At 43.7% G+C, this 21384-nt stretch overlaps 1 protein-coding gene across 1 annotated transcript; it reads left to right on the forward strand.

Moving 5' to 3' along the window:
• Window positions 1-1331: 1331 nt before the first annotated feature.
• TSPAN19 (tetraspanin 19) lies at window positions 1332-20961 on the forward strand. The gene is made up of 8 exons (XM_077837801.1): window positions 1332-1397; window positions 1488-1560; window positions 4338-4468; window positions 8418-8492; window positions 13003-13113; window positions 15466-15609; window positions 18475-18558; window positions 20890-20961. Exons 1-8 carry the CDS (start codon window positions 1332-1334, stop codon window positions 20959-20961), a joined length of 756 nt encoding a protein of 251 aa, XP_077693927.1.
• Window positions 20962-21384: the final 423 nt, after the last annotated feature.

A 21384-nucleotide genomic window follows, 5' to 3' on the forward strand; every position in this document is an offset into this window, starting at 1 on the left:
ATGCCACATTTATTGTGAATACAGAAAGCATCATAGTAAGCAGTTAGTTATAGCTATAACATTCCATTCAATTTCATATTTATTCACACATTCATTCATACGAACACACACACACAGGTACTGCAAGGTTGGTATCATAGTTACCAGCCTTAGAGTTGCTCATGCCAAGCCACTGGCCAGGTGGCCTGGACATGAGGAGGGAGCAGGGCCTTGTCAGATGCTCATCTGATGCTCCTGGAAGTTGGTTTGCAGAATCAGACCCCAAAGTTCTCACTTTCTAGAGTCCATTTTTATAGGAATTTCTTCCTATGCCAGTCTATGGGAATTGCTTCATCATGCTATTGCTGAATCAATCAGCAGATGGCACATTCCTGACGGCACCGTGCTACCAGATGTTATCTTGTTCTTTGGTTCTCCCATTCTTGAGGCTGTTGGGTGGATTCCAGTCTGACCTCTGGGGGTCTCTGGTTATTTCCACTTGACACCTTCTTCAGCCGATGGACACTGGATTCTTAGGCTGGTACCTCCCTGATCATTCAGTTATTATCCACACCAAGCATCCATCCACATACATCCTCTATCACTATTTTAATCACAATTGTTGATTAAAGCGAGATGAATACAACAAAAGGGCGGGGAGTCTCTGGGTGCTGTTTCTGTTGTTACAGAGTATTGCTTTGAGTCTCTCTCTGTATGAGTAGTTGTTGTTAGAAAGAACTGCTTTGAGAACAGACTCTGTCTTAGAATGTACTAACACAATTAGCAGCTTGCAAGTTTCACACAGAGAGGGAGAGAAACAGTACCAAAAACCAAGAGACCTCTTACTTAGTAATACCCTGGAATTTAAACTATGGGGAATCAAACTCATTTGTGATTTTAATACAGAACTTCTTTAATATGATCCAACAATGTTAGGTGCTGAGTCAAGGTGCCTACAGGGTTAGCAGCAGCCAAGTGGGAGCTTCATGATCACAGTGGTGCTGTGTAAGTGTGTAGCCGACAGAACCATAACTGACATCTTTGACACACAGACCTTCATCCCTCTTGCTCCAAAAAGTTTTTGCAGATGTATAAAGAAAAGACTGAAAAAGAAAATGTAAGACCGATCACAGCTATAAGGCAGCCCTGACTTGTCAACCATCTTGGCACCTCTGATAATGCTGCCACTTTGTAACTCAAAATAGCAGTTTTAAATATTTACACTTATAGAACTGTATTCAGACATATACTGAAGGAGTTACTTATCTCATTCATTATACTGAACGAATGATTTATGTTGAATGAATAATTATATTTTCAGAAGCCATTAAAAACTCAGAAAAAGAAGGAGAATGAAACCGAGAGATAAAATATTAATCCTAAAATACTTTCTAAGCATCTTCAATGGAATTTTCTTGGTAAGAATCTTGATTTATTTTTAACAAGTTAAATAACTTGGTAAATATTATTCAGCAACTGTATTAATTAAAAAAAAACATTATTTTCAGGTTTTAGGTCTTATGCTTATGATGTTTGGTGTGTGGCTTCTAATTGACAGAAACAATTTATTCACTGTTTTATGTGACTATAAATAGATTTTTTTTCTGCATTCCATGACTAGCAAAACATATACAAGCTAACAGAAATAATTATTGAATTTCTTCACAAGGTGGCAGCATTGGATTAAAATGCAATGAATTAACTTTGCTGTAATTTATGTTGTCCCTCACTGGACAAATCTATTGCCAAACTGAGGGAACGAAATCTACAGCATAGACCCTTAGAACAGCAATTGAAGAGGTATTCTTCCGTTGAGCAGCATCTATAACAGAGCTTAGGTCAGTTTAACTACATCTCTCAGGGGTATGAATGTAGCCGACATAGCTAGGTCAACCTAAAGTTTAGGTATAGACCAGGCCTGAGCCCCTGTCCCACCTGTAATAATAGGAAAGATCTTCAAGGATTCACAAGCTATTTCCTATGTAGACTCGGAGGAGAGCAACCACCTCCACAAAGGCTGAATGTGGAGGAAGGGGCCAACTACATTGTCCCAGATATCAACACTGAGGTGATTTGAAGGTCACAAAGGTCCAAAAATCTTTCTTGTAGACATGGAAGAAGGGAAAGAAAGAGTTCACCTTAGATGTCTCCTCCCATGTCAGCCTTTGGGGCAGAGAGTGGTCTAAATGGTTACCCCCAGAGATCTAACATAGGGAGGAGGAAAGCAAGCTCTCTCCTGAAAAGCATTATGTGACCTTGTGGTCTACTTGTCGGTAGATTGGCACAGCTAGGCAAAGTCCCCAGAATAATGACATGAGAACAAGGTTAGTTAAGGAACAAAACCACATCTCTTTATTTCTGCAATAGAGTATAGAGGCAGCTCCCCTCCTGCTGCTGGCATTATTAGCACCAACCATTTTGCCTTCTCCCCATGGGCAGGAAGCACATACCCACACTCCTGAAGTCCCTCTCAGAATTACTTCTTGAGATAAGGATCCTTCCCACCTGTGAGGAGCCATACCTTTAAGACCTGTCTGAGTGACAAAGAACCACAACTCATCTAGTCAGTAAAGTAACTCTGACACAAGACACTGACAATGTAGAGGGGTGGAGGGTGGAATCACAACCATCTTCTCATGTCCACAAAGATGATAAAATATAAATGGAAGCCTGGTCCTGGTCCTCCAGTTAAGGAGGACTGGACCCATGCCCAAAGAGTTTGTGAATCTAGCATTAATTTTGAGAGCACAACAAACTTATAAGCAGGTGAGTGTCCTCTGGTTTCATTATGAACTGTTCACACAACTCTACTATATATATCCTTGTTTACATCTGATGTGCTGCTGGACAACTCTGGGTGTCCCAGAATTCCTTGTACTATGGTTTCAGACTGAACTCTCACAAATGGAACTACTTTCTATGTGAGTGTATACAGCGATGAGCTGCCAAAACTTAACAATGGGTTCCCTCCTCACCCCATGAGGGGGTCGTTGCCCACCCCTGCCCCCCCGGGACTCCTGCCCCATCCAACCCCCCCGCATTCCTTGATGACCCCCCCCCGGACCTCTGCCCCATCCACCCCCCACCCCTGTCCCCTGACTGCCCCCAGAACCTGGCAGGAGGGTCTCGTGGGCCACCATAGTGGGTGCCCACCCCACCCCTAAGAGCCAGAGGCACCTGCCGGGGGGCGAGGTGGGGAGTCCCGGAGGTGCCTACCTGGGGCAGCTTCCAGGAAGCATCTGGCAGGTCCCTCTGGCTCCTAGGGGCAGGGGAGCATAGCTGGAGGAGGAGCAGGGGGAGCGGCCGCTCCACCATTGATCACATCAAAAGTGGCACCTTAGGCACTGACTCCCTGGGTGCTCCGGGGCTGGAGCACCCACGGGGAAAATTTAGTGGGTGCAGAGCACCCACCGGCAGCTCCCAACCCCACACCCAGCCCCAGATCACCTCACCTCCGCTCCGCCTCCTCCGCTGAACACGCTGCCCCTCTCTGCTTCTCCGCTCCGCATCCCCACCTCCCGGCTTCCCGCAGATCAGCTGTTCGGCAGGAAGCCTGGGAGGGCTGAGAAGCAGGTGGCGGCTTCACACTCAGGCCGAGGGTGGCAGAGGCGAGCTGGTTCCCCTGCACGCCCCACCCCCCCCCCAGGTTACCTGCTGCGGTGCGGGCGCCCCTCCTCACGCCCCCCGCCACAGCTCACCTCCACATCCCTGGGCCTGAGCGGGAAGCCGCGGCCTGCTTCTCAGCCTGCCCCAGCTTCCCATGCAAACAGCTGATTCGCGGGAAGCCTGGGGGGCGGAGAAGCAGAGCGGGGCGGCACATTCAGGGGAGGAGGCGGAGGCAGAGTGGAGGTGAGCTGGGGCCAGGGGTGGGGTGGGGAGCTGCCCGTGGGTGCTCTGCACCCACCAAATTTTCCCCTTGGGTGCTCCACGGCTGGAGCACCCATGGAGTCGGCGCCTAAGGTGCCACTTTTGGCCGGTTAAATTTAGAAGCCTTTTTAGAACTGGTTGTCCTTCATGGAACAACCGGTTCTCAAAGGGCTTCTAAATTTAACAACCGGTTCTAGCGAACTGGTGCAAACCGGCTCCAGCTCACCACTGAGTGTATACCTCCTCTGAACAATACTGGGAGTTAGCGAAATATCAAGAGAAAAGCAGACCTCTGTCTCTTTAGCCAGATCTAGCAGTGCAGGTAATAACTTCATTTGGTGACTTCACTAATTCCGTCTTTCAACAATGGTATTAAAAAAGTTGGGACAATGAATTTTTAAAAATGAAGAAGTTTTGATGGCAGATGTTTTGTGGAAGTGGAAGTTACCAAGAAAAAAAGAATCACATTTTATGAATTCATTTTGTTTCAGTTCTCACAGGTGAAAGCCATTTGGTAGCATATATTTCTTATATGTTGCTTGGTGTTGGATTCATCCTTTTTTTTATTTCATTCTTGGGATTCCTAGGAAGCTTTAAAGAAATCAGATGGTTTCTAATTCTGGTAAGTACTTTCTTGTAAAATGACTCCAGATTTAAAATGTTAACTTGCAAAGCACGGTCAATGAACATATTACAAGAACAGAGTGTCCCAATATTATTATTTACTTTCTACCAAATGCCTGTGTCACGTGTGAAATTCTGCAGCAATAGATAAGGAGAGTGAATATAAAATGAGAGATCATGATGTAAGAAGCTGCGTGGCATAAGAGAATACATAACCAGATGAGAATAAGCTGCAGCAAATTGCTTTTATCAAGTCACAATACTAGTGAGCATTAAGCATATGGGTTTAAAAATGTTAGAACATTGAAAATTTTATCTATTAGCTACATTTGCAACATTAGTTTAGTTTATTATCAGTAAGCTCTTTTCTGGGGGGGAGGGGAAATGCCTCTAGCCCCTGAAGTAATTTGTAAAACTCCTTTTTAGTTTCAGACTATAAAGGTTGCTTCCCGCAAAGACCCACTTATAGCAACACCTTGTGGAATTACAGTATGCTGTAGATCTTGCTACCCTTTTAACAGTATAGGTTCACCTTGCAGTGACAGTACTGGAAAAAAACAATTGCATTGTCAGTTTTGCTACCAGGCCAGATTATTTTACTGGATTATTTGTATAACCCTTCTGCCAGATGGATCCAGCAGCAATCAGGGCTGGGTTCAATATCTAGGGGTTTCTTTTCAACAGTGCAACAAAGAACCAACTCGAGCCCCGACTCGAGCTGAGAAAATTACACACTACCCATGGGTGCCTCTGAGAGGCAATACTTGCCCACTCGCAAGCACAGAGTCTGAATGTAGAAAAGAAACTTTTCATGAAAGGAGGGAAGGCACCTGACATTAATTAGGGAGAATGCCACAAGCAGGATTAAGGGGACACCATCATAAAGCCTAATCACATCAGCCACACTATCAGAGGCTCGTTCACCTGCACATCTACCAATGTGATATGTGCCAGCAATGCCCCTCTGCCATGTACATTGGCCAAACCGGACAGTCTCTACATAAAAGAATAAATGGACAAAAATCAGATGTCAAGAATTATAACATTCAAAAACCAGTCAGAGAACACTTCAATCTCTCTGGTCACTCGATTACAGACCTAAAAGTGGCAATATTAAAACAAAAAAACTTCAAAAACAGACTCCAACAAGAGACTGCTGAATTGGAATTAATTTGCAAACTGGACACCATTCAATTAGGCTTGAATAAAGACTGGGAGTGTATGTGTCATTACACAAAGTAAAACTATTTTCCCATGTTTATTTTTCCCTCCTACTGTTCTTCATATGTTCTTGTCAACTGCTGGAAATGGCCCACCTTGATTATCACTACAAAAGTTTTTTTTTTCCCCTCTCCTGCTGGTAATAGCTCACCTTACCTGATCACTCTCATTACAGTGTGTATGGTAACACCCATTGTTTCATGTTCTCTGTGTATATAAAATCCCCCTACTGTATTTTCCACTGCATGCGTCCGATGAAGTGAGCTGTAGCTCATGAAACCTTATGCTCAAATAAATTTGTCAGTCTCTAAGGTGCCCCAAGTACTCCTGTTCTTTTTGCAGATACGGACTAACACGGCTGCTACTCTGAAACAGTGTCCCTCTCTGCTCCCTTACCATACCCCACTCACAGAGGTTGTGCTTGGTCAGACAGGACTCGGGGTTCAGAGGTGCGTCTGTGTGAGTTCATCTCCCACCTGGGGAAGAAGACACCTTGCTTGTGCTGCCAGCTGAGCACTTGCTTTGGCTGGCTGCCCCGCGAGCTGCTGCTCCTTGCCATCTGGCCACCCCGCCAACCACGGTTCCTTACTGCCTCACCAGCCTCTCATTCTGCTCACTGCCTCGCTCATTCACCGGCCAACTGTCAGCCACCTGTCTCTCTGCTATGACTGCTGCACATCAGTCTCTTAGTAATTTTCAGCTCTTTGCAGGGTGGGCAGAAACACAGTCCCACCACAACTGATTTCAGCTCTGATTCAGCATTTAAAATAACAAAGAGGCTCCTAATGAAGCCTGTTTAGTTCTTTCTTTGAACAGTGGGGAAGAACAGGTTAAACCAGTCTGGGGCCTCCTAGGGAGCCTTTCACAGGGCTCTGGCATTTGAGACCATGGCTTAACGAGGTCCTATCAGTTGTGGGTGACCCCCTAATCTGGGACAGGTTAAGCACAGTCCTGCTTTTCTGTATTCATACAATAATGCCAACAACATTGGTATCGGCATTTCACTACCCCTGCACTCAATAGTAGAGTGATTAGTAACCAACACCAGCCAAAGTTGATTATTTTAAGCAATACTGCTCTATCTGCCAGGTATCTATGCAGAGTAGGTGTGCTCATGTAAACAAAGTTTGCTCCGGAAGTCTCTCCCCATCCCAGCTAGCTGTCAGGGGAGAATTCATTCAGTTCACTTAGACCCTTACATTTGGTTGACTTTAATTTACTACTTGATGCTGTTTTCAGTTGTAAATTGGCAGTGCTATTGCATGTTATATTCCCTGTGCTCTTGGAACTGTTCAAGAAAAAGTGTCCCTTTCCCTCAGACAAAACCTCAACAGGGCAATCAGATTTCACTCTAAACCAGGGGTTCTCAAACTTCATTGCACCGGGACCCCCTTCTGACAACAAAAATTACTACACAACACAACGAGGGAGGACCAAAGCCTGAGCCTGCCCAAGCCCTGCCGCTGCGGGCAGATGGGGGCAAAGCTAAACGGAAGCTGAAGCTTAACGGAAGCCAAAGCTCAGTCTTCAGCTTCAGCTCTGGGCCCCAGAAAGTCTAAAGCCAGCCCTGGCGAGCCCTTAAAACAGGGTCATGACCCACTTTGGGGTCCCGACTCACAGTTTGAGAATCGCTGCTCTAAACCATTGTTCCTCCTGCTGACAATAGTCTGCCTGCCCAGCAAGCTGTGGTGCTCTGTGGAGTCAGGTCTCCTGAGTGCAGTGCTTCAGTGGATGAAATGAAGCACTTGTGTGCTGCACAGCAGACTCCGCAGAGCAGGCTCACAGTTTGACTTATGTTAGCAGGGACAGGCTCAGCAGAGATAGCAGTGCTCACTTTATGGCCTTTCTGAAAGTGAAGACTTGCAAGCATAGGAAGAGAAGGAATAATTGAAATATTTACCATCCCATATAACAGTGGTCCCCAAACTGTTGGTCATGCCCTCCAAGGGGGGATGCGGAAGAATGTTCAGGGGGCTGTGTGGTGGGGGCCGGGAGGCTACTAGCTGTTTTGATAATACCAATAAATAATAGTTTACTTCAAAGGAGCCTGGATTTCACCCTAAGTGTTTCACAATGTTTTCAAGATGAATGGCACTATATACTGCAACTACTCTGTAATTATGATGCTTAACATCTCTGCTACCTACCAGTAACTTTGCTCATTATTTCAATAAAAGTTAAAGCTTCCTCTTTAAATCTAGTGTCATCAACTTGTGTCTTACTTAATATCTAAGGCTATGTGTACACTACAGCCTATCTTGGCAAAATTTATGTCACTCAGGGGTGTGAATATCCCCTCCTCCGCTGAGCAACATAAGTTACACCGACATAAATGCTTTTGTGCACAGCGCTAGGTCAACGGGAGAGCTTCTGACATAGCTTCTGCTGCTCACAGAGGTGGTGTTTTATGCCAACATGAGAGCTTTCTCCCGTAAGCACAGAGTGTCTTCACCAGATGCGCTGTAGTATCAGTGCAGCCGTGCCGCTGCAGCACTGTATATATAGCCGTGGCCTAATCCTGAATGGCAGCAGCAGCGATACCTATGTATTGTGCTCTCTGATTGCTTTTATAGAGACATATTTCCTTACTTTTATTGGAATACATCTAAATAATAAGCATGGCTGATCAGATTTCAGTTTATGGAGCAAGCAGCTTTCCATGCAATGTTCTGTTGTGCAATAATTCTTATTTATATATTTATTTATTTATTTATTTATTTATTTAGTATCCAGGACTCATAGTCCTGCTGTTTGGTGTCCAAGTTGCAATGCTATTGCTAATATATATAAGAAAAGAAGAGGTATGTAAACTTTCTATCATATAGACCTGTTATTAATTTTAAATTGTTGCTAAACTTATTAAGGGCCAATCCCTATGGGGGTACAGAGATATGTTATGCACTGAGATGGGAGCTCTGCAGTGGACTTAATATGCCCAAGTATGCTCATGCTGACACATTAGGGGACACAGAGCCACTTGGAACCCAAGGAGACTTGGAAGGTTCTCATGCAAATTAATTCCCCACCTCCTCCTCCACAGACTGTCTTTACAGCCTTCTCCTGTGCAGGATCCAAGGATATTCTGGTCAGCAGTAGCACCAATAGATCCGCCCAGGGGGAGCTTGAAAGGGATACAGGTGCTTGTGAGTGTGGGTTGAGTAGGTATCACCCCAATACCTTTCACTGTGGGCTAATGAGCCCACTTCCTGCTGATATCTCCATTTAGAAGATGCCAGCCAGCTCTGGTGCTGGGCTGGGAGAAGGCTCACTCGCTGTCTTTCCAGCCACCAGGTAGCTTGGATGCTACCCCATGCCAAGACATCCGGGAAGGCACCACATTCCCGTAACTCCCCGATGACTCCACTGCTGCATACAGAAGTGGGAAGGAAGAGACAGAAGGGTGGGGATCCATGGCACACCTCTGGCTGCTGCCAGGGGGCTTTCCCCATAAAATTCAACTTCTCACAGTACAGGCCAGCAGCGTTGGTATTTGGCCTTTAGAAAATCACAGGTATTGTTACATGACTCACCATCCCAGAGAGCCCCTCTGCAGCAAGAGCAGCAGATGTAGCATTTCCACCCCAGTTTCCCCACACAATCTTCAGCCTGCTCTCGCCATGCCATTGACTTGCTGCAGTGATTTTGCCCTCCAACTAAGTCATTAACAAGAGTCCACCCCTTCTGGGGAATCCAGATCTAAAACCCAAAGGCTCCCCTCCTTCCCAAGGGGTCTGTCTTCTCTCCTTTAATTTCAGGCACTCTTCTGCGCACCCTAGGGCTGAGCTTTTGCTCTTTCCAGGTTCATTTCCATCTCACCCTCCTGGGCTCCTTTGAGTTGCTCCCTGCTATTTCCTGAACAGCCACTCCTTAACCTCTGCCAGCTGCCCACAACTGCGCTTCCTTCCTCTTAAATTCAATACCCAGCACAGGTGAAGCGGGGTGCGGTGCTGACAGGCAAAAGTCCCATTGTCCCTTAAAGGGGCAGGCTTCCGTGTACCAAGTATTTAATCCCACTGTCCAAGCAAAGACTGTGTAAACAATGACCGTAGCGCTATAGTTCAGATTGTATTATCCCAGTTTAGAGGGAACATATAGGCTGAATTAAAGACCACATAGAACACATGTTTCTGCAAGATAATGATTGGATGGGGGAAAATATGGAACTGTCTTAGATGGGATGGTCCTAAAGTAGTTCACATGACAGAAGGTATTTTCTCTTATGAAATATAAGAAGTGTAGGTAATGTACAATACATTAGCACTGCCACTGCTAGACCTTTTGTAAAATTCTAATGGCTGTTAATGGGGAATTAATGTATTTTTAAAGAATAATAAAATAATTATGCTGAAATTAGATAATTAGCTTATGTAATGAGCTTTATAACATGAATGATACAATTAACCACTATGTAAGAACTGCATCTATCTTGCAATTTGTAGCAACAGTAATTGTTACCATGACATGTAAAATATATGAATTAATTACACTATTTGTCAACTTAAGTTCTATTTTAAATGCAAGCACAGCCAGCATGTCTGTGAATGCAAAAATTCTATGTGATGACTATGGCCCAAATCCACAAAGGGACTTAGGCACCCAAGTCCCAGATTTAGGTACCACTGCAATCCACAAAACTGCTGCTCAGCTGCAGTCTAAACCTGTAGGCACCTAAACTCACAAAAGATTTAGATGTTACAACAGTAAGTGTTGCAACTCCTAACTTTTAGGCTCCTTGAAAATCACTGGAATCCACAAATGCTGGGTTAGGCACATAGGCTCCTTTACAATGCACAGGGAGAGATAGGTGCCTGAGAATGGGATCCACAACTATGAGCATGGTAGGCGAGGAGCCACCTAAGCTACTCAACACCAGATGCTGATGAGATGGATGTAACCTAAGCCTTGCCCCTATCAGGCAGATAGGTGCCTAAGTCTGGGCTGCAGAGAGGCACCTACCACGGTCTGCAGTCCACAGCTGGGAACCCTCTTTTGGAGTCAGGCCCCAAAGTGGTCCATGCCTAACTCACACCTCTTTTGTGACCTTTAGCCCAGTGGCTACAGTTCTCACCTGGGATGTGGGAGATGCCATTTCAATCTCTCCCCACCTAACAAGCAGGGAGTTGAATGTGGGTTGCCTGTCATTAAGGTGAGTGCTTTACCCACTGGGCTATCAAGTTATCCTCACTCATTTGCTGGCCCTACACATATTGTTTAATACAAGGTGGAAAGTCTTCAACCAAAGAGATGGAGGGCTTGTCTACGCTGTGGCGATCGATGCATCGGTAGTCGATTTAGCGGGTCTAGTGAAGACCTGCTAAATCAATGGCTGATCGCTCTCCTGTCGACTTTTGTACTCCACCAGATCAAGAAGAGTAAGGGAAGTTGACAGGAGAGTGTCTCCCATTGATGTTGTGTAGTGGGGGCCCTGCAGTAAGTAGATCTAATATACGTCGATTTGAGTTATGCTATTCATGTAACTCAAATTGCATAGCTTAGATTGACTTTTCCCTTTAGTGTAGACAAGGCATCTGCGAGCCCCACATCAGAGCATCCCGTAGTCTAGTGGTTAAGGCATGCACACAGGGGGTGGGAAACCTCTTTCTTCCCTTCTGACACCCATGGTGTGTAAGTTCCCTAACCTCTGAACTAAAGGTTATAAAGGAGGTGGCCCCTAGCCTGTCTCATTTCTCTGCCCCCCACCCCCAGCCTTCTTGTGTGGAGTTAGATGTGCAATGCTGCTATTCTTGAAAAAATGGCTTAGGAACCTGAATCCAGGAGACGCTTACTAGCTGTGAATCACGAGCAGAAATAGGCACCTCCCTGCATCCCAGACCTAGCTGCCTAATTCTGCAAGGGTTGTGGTTTAGGACACACCTCTCTCCCCAGCATCTGCCATTGACTCCTACATACCTTCATTTTTTTTAACAATAGGAAGCAGCAGCTACAGATTGTGCAAAGCTGTTGGCCTGATACTCCACTGTTTTGTACCTTCATATAGTAGTTTACGCACTTTACTTCAGCATTGCTGCTCTGTGGAGGGCAGTAATTGGTGGTTCTGTACAGCAGTCCTGACCCCTCCCTCTCCTGGCCATACTCCCTAAACTCTGTTGCATCGGAATGCAAACGGAGTCCCCATGAAGCAAGGCTCAGCATGCACAGGGGGGTGCAGGCTCTTGTGCAGGTTTTCCAAAGCCAGCTCCTATCACCACACTATACAGTAGAACTGCATCTGTTCTACTGCATCTGGGTCTCTCTGTGGCACCAGAATTTGCCTCTTAACCAGTAATGAATGCTGACTGAGTTCTGCCTGTCACAGAATAATTTTCTGTATTGGAATATTTGAACAGATACGATATATTCTGAATTGTGTGTGTGTGTGTGTGTGTGTGTGCTCATGTGTGTGTTATTTTAAAGAGAGCAGTAAACGAAATACAATTTTATCTCATCCTAACTATAATGCGGGTCTGGTATTATAATAAATTACACTAACATGCTATCATTCACAATGCAGAGCTTCCAGCCATGTCGGCAGAATGAATAGGCTAATTGGGGTGGGGTAGCAGAGAGAGACTTACCATTTGCTTGCATTGTAATGAAATGTTTCTATGACCTACAGCATGTCATCATATGATACTCATGCCCTCTGTGCAGCCACACTTTTCCCTGTGATCTGTCACTGCAATGCCCTAGAGGCTGCTGTTACACTGGACCACTTTGTTCATCTTTGCTTTCTTCTTTTCTGCTGCTGCCATGGCCGTGTTCTTATATATGGTAAAGAGGCCAAAGCAACGCTGCTCACAGGTGGCCCTTGGAGAAAGCAGAATGTCAGTAAAAGAAAAAACACAGACTGCAGTATCCCCTTTCCCAAAAGTGGAAACACTGTGCCTCCTTCCACAACAGAAATGTCCAGGTTTCAGTTCCCTGAGCCTTTTCATGAAACCAGAGTATACAACACATTGCTGACATACACGTTCTTTCATCAGAACTCTAAGAAGACATAGTAGAGGCAACATGGTCTAGTGGATAGGGCACTGTAGTGGGAGACAGGAGATCAGGATGATTTTGTCTCTGCCTTTGACCCGCTATGTGATCTCTAACAAGTCATTTCAAGTTTGTAGCTCAGTTTCCCTTCCCACCTTTTACCTATGTTGTCTATTTTGACTAAAGTTCTTCAGCACAAGGACTGTTTCTCACTACCAAGCATAATGAGGCCTTGATCTCAGTTGGGACCTCTGTATACTAATAATACAGTATTTTGAGCAGTTTATTTTCAATCATCCAGTGTGTATGGTAAATGCTCTGTATTAACAGGTCCAGATTCTGTGGAATGACAGAATTGATGCCGTTATTTCTAACTATGGGAACAAAAATCTGACTGGAAGAGAACACGAGTGGAATATTCTGAATGCTGTGCAGCAGACTGTAAGCAGAAAATTGAAAAATCACCACCCCAGAAATATTCTATCACCTTTTATCACATGAAAAGTCTTATATCATAAAGCACTGACTGAAAAACGGTTGTTTAGCCACAGGCTTATATAGCATGGCAGCTGGTGTCAGATGTAATACTACTCTTTAACTGAAAACTTGGATGTCAATGGGGTTGATAGGGCTAGCTCTGCAGATGTGCAAAAGGCCTCTCCCCCACAGCCCTTGCTTTGCCACCCTGTGCAGGGACAGGCACAGTTCCGGTCACTGTAGGCCACTGGCCTAATTAGGCCCCTGAGCATAAGGGCAAGAATTCTCTAATGCCTTGGCCAATGCTAATAACTACAAAGGATGTGGGCAGGATGTGGCCATGGCCTCAACTCCATGTACATTGTCTAATGGAGGTGTCCCAGCATGGAGAGGATTGAAAACTGTATCCTGTAAGAGGGTATAGTTGGAGTCACACTGTTGCAGCAATCACAAGGGAATTGTCATGTGCCTTCCTCAGGGGCAATGCCGATCTCTCCAATGCATTATACCATACTCATCACCATAGTGTCCAAGTGCATGTGAGAACACCTGCTGGTGCTATATTTCTCTTCACCAGCCCCGACTGCCACAGGCAACTTAAAGCCACATTAGTCCTGCATATCAACATTTTATTACTAATATTTCAGAGCATTCATAAACATTTTCATTACATGGTGAGACATGAACAGTTTCCTTTGTTAGAAGTCCTTAATAGCAGCATCATTTTCCATGAGATAAATTGCTTAAAAGGTGACCTACAAAGTTCTTTACAAATGATAGGCAATGATTTATGATCCCAAATAATTCACAGCAGTATCTACCCTTGCAATTACAAGTTAATTTGCATTGCAGATACATTTTAAAACAAACATTCTTTGAAAATCTGTTCTTCCTTCTCTGAGTTGCAAAGTTCTGATTTCAGCAACAGCTGGTGCTGTGACATCATCATCATAAACTAAGACAGCATTCCCCGCTCTGCTTCCAGCTCTTGTGTGATGTCATCAACAATTGTTAGAAAAACACAACCACAACCTAAGATTTCACAGCTTTTTGCTTGATAAGTTTTTCCAGCAAAATAAGGTTTTTCACTGAAAAAAATTTTTCTAGGAAAATGTCATTTTTGACTAAATTATCTGATTTTTCAACAGGAAAATTCTAAACAGTACATTTCCTTTTGAATTGACATTTCAACCTGAAACATTTTGAATCAATATTGTGAAGTGTCAAAAATGACATAAAAAATATATAGCCATTTCCAAATTGAAATTTTTCAGAATTGTTTCTTCTTTTCTTTTTGTTTTTTGTTTTTTTTATTTTTTTGATATTTCGACTTTTCATGCTGTTTTAGGATGAAAACAAATGTTGAAATATTAGAATTTCCCCTAGGGCAGAAATTCAGTTTTCCAAACAGTTCTACCACTGATATTCAAACAGGTTTTTGGGAAGGATGCCTAGAGTTGACCCCATGGGATTTTGTGATAGTAGTTAGCTTTTTGCCAAGTGCTAACCCTAAAATGAGGACCTTAGGGCTAGATTGTCAAAAGAGCTCCACTCTCATTTAGGTAAATGGCCAGGTTTTCAAAAGAGCTCAGCATGTTGGGAGCTGAGCTCTTAAAAATCTTACTGTGCCACCATAAGAGCTGCTGAGTTGTGAGTGCTTTGGAAAATCTTGCTCTTATAGAGGTGGCTAAACCAGACCTGTACTCCTTAGAAATCTGGTCCTAATTATGGAAATGCACTCCATTTCCTTTGCTATTTTTACAGATTTTTCTCTTTTCTTTCTGGTAGTATTTCACTGTGGCCTGGCCTGTTGTCAGTTTGGTGCCTCTACTGCTTGACTGAATAAACAACAGTTTATAAAGTGAATGCTTTCTTAGCTCACATTTAAACCTTGATGAAGGCTGAGTGTGGTGGTCCAAATGTTTGGCATTTGTCCTGGAATAAAAACATGATAACAACATATCCAGTTTACATTTTTAGTAGTTCTGTCATGACCCTAGTGCCACAAATAGAAATTCCTTTCAAATATACATTTTAAGAACATATTCCTCTCCTAATATACACATGTAAAATGAACATTCCATACATACCATTGCATATTACAAATATATGCAATGGCTGTTTTGGAAAAGAGATTGATTCTTACATGATAGAGGACGTTGAGACAATATAAACCATATTTTTAAAGAATAAACTACATCACTGACATTATTACTAATATCTCTTATTGTACTATAATTCTGTCTACCTTGGGGGCACCGTGTGTCGTTCTTTATTTGTTTTGGCATTAAAAGTACAGGATCTTTTTTTTTCCAGCTGGAATGCTGTGGAAGACACAATTTTACAGACTGGGAAGAGAATGAAAATAAAGAACACACAAATCACGTCCCATGTTCATGTACAAAATCTAATAAGAAGGAATGGTTGTGTGATGCCCCCGAGAATGAAGTGTACATTAAAGTAAGGAATAAGCAACTTTATTTCACCTGAGTGAACACAGTAGCTAGCTTTGATAACTTAGGGCTGGTCTACTCTACACAATTAGATCAAAGTGAGGCAGAAGCCGTGAAATTGATAAAAAAGCTGGACAGCTAAAGCCCAGCTGCCCCTCGCTCCACTGGAGGTGGCTGGGCCCTGCTATCATCTGGGAGCTGGGTGAGAGTGGACCCCCTGCTGGCTGGGAGCTGGGGTGAGAATTCCTGGTTGGGAGCTGGGGTGAGAAGCCCAAGTGGCTCCCCCCCCCCAACCCCCTGGCACTCCTGGCAGGAAACGCGGAGGCAAGAAGCCCCTGGTGGTTTCCCCCCGTCTCCTGGCGGGGAACAGGGAGTGGGGGGGAGAGCCTATCAGGAGCCCCAGAGCTTGTGGGGCAGCTGGGCTTGCTGCAGGGAGCTGAGAGACCAGGCTTTCAGCTCCCCACACTGCCTCTCTTAGGTCTGTGGAAGCGCTCCTGGTGAGGGCGCATCCCACCAACTCAAGTAGGGTAGTGTGGACATGCACCACCACAGTAATTACTGCAGTGGCTATCAGTTGATCTAATATAGATCAACTTACATTTCTAGTGTAGACATACCCTAAATTAACCTTTGAAAACTCTTTCCAAATCTTAATTAAACTATAAGTGCCTTTAAAAAAATTGAAACAGTAGTAATGATCTTCATAATTAAAGCAAAGACATTCTTGAGCAGGCTGCTGGCGTGGTTGTTACTTTTTCGGAGTCTACCACACAGGAAACTCTAGATCAAGGCAGAGATCTCAGGATAACAGGAGCTGGGAGCATCACAGAGTGAGTCAGTCATGAGAGAACATTTACCGGTAGCTTGTGCGGTACTAAAGTTGTTGCCATCCACCATTTTGTGCTGAGTGCAAGTACAGCTATGCTACAGAAAAGGAGTGAAGAATATAACATAAAAGCTCTGGCAACACATAATTGTTAGCTTTGTTGTTACTTGTATCATGCCAGCAGTGTATTCACCTATTTAGGAGTTGTCTTTCACCAAAACATCTGCATGCACTTTACAGAATGAAAGAATCCCAAGCAGAAAAATAAGAAGCATATTATCTGAGAACCTGATAGATCAGAACTATCTAATTATAAAAGAGAAGGACAAGCTTGTTTAGGGCCATCAGATTGCTGTTATTAGAAAGCTGGAGCAAACAGATACATTTTACCATACTTCCTAAGAACACCCAGAGTTGATCTCAAGAACCTTACATTGGGAAAAAATTCGAGAGGCGCAGGATCCAAAGTGAATACCATAATCCTATGCTCTTGGGCAATATTCTTCAGACAATCAGCCGAAGGCACCTCATGTCAATCATAGATATTTTGGAATGGTATGGCATGAAAAAAAAGAGATTTTCAGCAACAAATAGGACCCAGATCATTGAGGAGTTTGTAGATACTAATCAGCAACTTGAATTTCAACGGAAAGGGAACTAGCAGCCAACAAAGAGTAATGGTCTCAAGTTGCAGTGGGGGAGGTTTAGGTTGGATATTAGGAAAAACTTTTTCACTAGGAGGGTGGTGAAGCACTGGAATGTGTTACCTAGGGAGGTGGTAGAATCTCCTTTCTTTGAAGTTTTTAAGGTCAGGCTTGACAAAGCCCTGGCTGGGATGATTTAGTTGGGGATTGGTCCTGCTTTGAGCAAGGGGTTGGACTACATGACCTCCTGAGGTCCCTTCCATCCCTGATATTCTATGATTCTATGATTTCACTCTTTTCACATCAAGTTGGTACTGTCCCCTGTTGTTGCAATGAATTAACTCTGATAGCAGGTCATTTAATGGGATATAGAGACATATTTTCTCATCTATATATTAGAGCATTATTTTCCCCATGGAAAATTTAGACTTTTTGTCAAAAAAGCAAATGGCTCAAAACCAGATATTTTTATTTTTATATTTATGGTTTGACAACTGAAACTAATTAGTGTTTTATTTGAAAACTGCCAGAGACTGAAAGCTTTCAGTCAAAAACAAGAGAAATCCTTTTTTGGTTTTCCGTTTTCCTAGAAACCCCCTCATCCCCAAATTCAAGAAAAACAGAGACTCTTCATGAAAATTTTCATTTAATCAAAAATCAAATTTGCTGTTGGAAAACAGTTCAACAGAAAATCTTTGAGCAGTCCTAATCTAAAAAAACTTTATTCTTTTCACTATTCCAAGATTTCTGAATATGTACACATACTGTTATTCAAAATCAGGGAAGTGGAAAGAGGAAAAGACATGGAGATTGGAAGTTTATATTAGTGTGAGACCTGCACAATACCTTTTCCTTGCAGTAACAATGACCCTTCTTTACTTTTCAACTTGTTTCCTATATAACAGTTTATTAATTATTGAAGTGACTGGTATAACAAACACAAACAATGATCCAGAAGACAGATAAATCCATCCTGAGATGAATAATAAGTGGGAATCACAGTAAACTTGCAATAGCTAAACATACCCTTTTAAGTATCCAATTGTAGAGTGATTGGATGCTTGAATGAGGATCCATCAATATGCTTTTACAAAAGCAAATTTCCCCTTAGATCAGCCATTAGTCCCAGTACTTTTGGGTGAAAAGGTAACTAATTCAGTCATTTACTTTTAAAAATTGGTTTAAACATTTAAAAAAAAACACTTGAAAATGTTTTGGGCCCAACTCAGCATTATACACTAATGTGACTTTGCCTTCTGATGAGTAAGTAGCAGAACCCGTAAATCCCTGGTAGGAAGTTGTTGCATAAAATTTGAAAAGGGACATGTTATAAACATGCAGTCTGAATCAAAGAATCAAAAATAATTTTGCAGTTAATAACTATTCATCTGCTTTTGCCTAGGGATGTGACGAGTATATTAAAATGTGGTTTGAAAACAACACTTTGGCCTTAATTGCAATTAATATTGCACTGCTTACTGTAGAGGTAAGAGTACTTGCTTTTTTTTTAAAATAAGAAAATATTGACAAACTAGTGGGACCCACAAAGATAAGTTTAGTGTTCTATGGGCATGACCCTGCCCCATTAAAATCATGTAGGAAGTTCTATTAACTTCAACGGGAGCAAGATAAGTCTCTATTTATTGGTGGTTTTGGTAATTAAGGGCTTGTCTGCACTACCACTTATTGGCAAAACTTCTGTTGGCAAAACTTCTGTTGCTTAGGGGTGTGAAAAAAACACTCCCATGAGCAACAGAAGTTTCGCCGGTGGCATAAGTGGTACCGTGCACAGCTCTATGTCAGTGGGAGAGCGTCTCCTACTGACATAGCTACCATCGCTTGTTGGGGGTGGTTTAATTATGCCGGCGGGAGATCTCTCTGCCATCAGCATAGAGTAGATACAGGAGAGATCTTACAGTGGTGCAGCTGCATTGGTACAGCTGTGCTGCTGTAAGGTCTCTAGTGTAGACACAGCCTCAGAAACAGGATTCCCAGAGCCAGTGGCGCTGGAACATTTTTAGTGGTGGGGGTGCTTAAAGCCAGCCCCCTTACCCCTGTCTGTCCCCACCCCGTCCTGAGGCTGGAAGCAGGGCTGTGTGTCCAGGAGGGGGGACCGAGACAGGGGTAAAGGGGCCAAGGCCACAGCTGGGAACAGGTGTGGGGTCAGGAGCGGAGCCCCGGGCAGGGGCCAGGAGGCTGGACCCCATGTGCAGGGCCAAGAGCAGAACCCCAGCTGTGGGGCCGGGCATGGGGCCAGCAGCTGGGGAGCGGGGCTGGTGGCTGGGGTCCCAGGAGCAGAGCTTCAGGTGTGGGGCTAGAAGTGGGGCAGGCCCCGGGAGCAGAGGCCTGGGAGCGGCGGGTGGGGATGGCCAGGACCTGAGCTCCAGGTGAGATGAGGGGTTGGGGAGCTGAGGGCGGGCGGAGGGCCAGGAGCAGGGCATAGGCGTGGGAAACACCCCAGCAACTGGTGAGCAGGGCATGGGGCCACCGGCCCTCCATAAAACCTGGAAGTGCTGCAGCACCCCCACACTGCTACTTCCCACGCCTATGCCCAGAGCAGTGAAGACTTCTTCAGTGATGTTGATGCCCATCCTTTCTCTTATTTGTTTATACAGCTTGTTTCTTTCACCTGCAGTGGAGGAAAAGTCAGTTACAGAGATTGTAAGCTCTTTGGGGCAGGGACAATCTTGTTGTTGTGTGTTTGTACGGCATCTAGCACAGTGGGGTCCTGGTCCATTACTGGGGTTGAGAGATGATACCATACTCTTTCTCCTCCTCCTAATTATTATTAATAATTGATACATGTGCACTAAGTCAAACAGCACAAAATTACGCGAGGAAGAAAATTCATTCTCAAATTTATGAGAAAAGTATATCACAAACAAGTTATAAACTCTGCAAAAACAAAACAAAATTTGTGTCTAATTACAACAAAGACTCACCCTGAATTCCAAAGGCACCCCAAAGTCCCACTGCCACCAATGGAAATTGTTGAAGCACAAAGGAAGTTGGCTCAGACCCCAAATCACTGAGTCGGAAACTCAGTTATCTCAGTTTTATACTGAGACTGAGAGCAGAATCTAGCTCTGTATCTCCATAGACTTTTATTGTTCTACTGTCATATATTGGAAGGTCAGTGGAATTCCCCATTATCAGTGTTGGCCAAATTAGTAATAAAAAAAAGGTTTAGGGCTTATTTATATTAAGTACTGGGATGTGGTACAGACTAATTCATATTCTGACTGAACTGATTTATCCATCTCTTCTGACATACAGCCCTTTAAGGAATTGATCTGTGAGCAGCATTTTGATCTGCAGGTATATTCTGCTGGATTCTTTTCTCTGTCAGATATTTTATTATTTTACTATTAGGATTTTCTGTTCTGCTCACCATCTCTTCCAATTGGTGTGTTTTCGGGGCAGATGAAGTTTATGGCAAAATTTACATTATTTATCCGCCATTCCCATAGTGCCTCACAGTCTTTTATGTCTTTAGCCTCATAACACACTTCCATAAGGTAGGAAAGTGCTATTATTCCCATTTTACAGAGGGGGATCGAAGTCAGAGAAAGACCAAATGATCTGGGTAAGGTCACGCAAGAAGCTTAGAAAAGGGATAGGGAACTGAACCCAGGTCTTCTAAGTCCTATGTTAGCATTTCTAACCACTGGTCTATCTTTCCTGTTGTTCTGCCTACTGTGACATCAATGGGAGCAGGATCTGGCCTCTAAACTGCAACAGATTAAATTTAGATATGAATGAGCATAAAAAACTGACCTGCTTTAATTTTTAACCCATTGTTTCTTCCCTTTTTCAGGTCCTCCTGTTCACACTAGGTGCATTGCTGTTTAAAAACATCAAGAAGAATACAATTTCACAAAAGGAATAAAGATTTTTGGTGTTGTTATATTGAATGAATTATCTAATAATTCTTTAATCCAGAGGTTCCCAAACTTTTCTTATTGTGTACCCCCTTCCAGATCTAGAAGCTGCCCATGTACCCCTGCCCTTCTCATCATTGATACTTTGTGTGTTCTTCTTAACACTACCGGTCTTTAGCCATTTGTCCATATTTCACTGTTATGTACAGATATAGTTATAGTGCGACATATACAACCAAAAATCCCCCTAAATTCTGAGCTAAGTTAGACTGGACAGTTGCTGGGCAACTGAACCCGCAGTGTACGGTGATTGGAGGTGAGGACAGGGCCGGATTTACACTTTACGCACCCCTAGGCACAACATCTTCAGCGCCCCCTGCCTACAGCTGACCTTTGTGTTGCACACAATTTTAGAGAGGTAAGGTGCCCCT

This window comes from Eretmochelys imbricata, chromosome 1, assembly GCF_965152235.1.
Source record: "Eretmochelys imbricata isolate rEreImb1 chromosome 1, rEreImb1.hap1, whole genome shotgun sequence".
Lineage (NCBI taxonomy): Eukaryota > Metazoa > Chordata > Testudines > Cheloniidae > Eretmochelys > Eretmochelys imbricata.

Excerpts from the sequence above, each read along its gene's own strand:
- TSPAN19 (XM_077837801.1), top strand. The coding sequence starts at position 1,332 with ATGAAACCGAGAGATAAAATATTAATCCTAAAATACTTTCTAAGCATC. Across the intron at positions 1,398-1,487 it reads TCTTCAATGGAATTTTCTTG|GTTTTAGGTCTTATGCTTAT; the intron begins GTAAGAATCTTG and ends CATTATTTTCAG. Across the intron at positions 18,559-20,889 it reads TTGCACTGCTTACTGTAGAG|GTCCTCCTGTTCACACTAGG; the intron begins GTAAGAGTACTT and ends TCCCTTTTTCAG.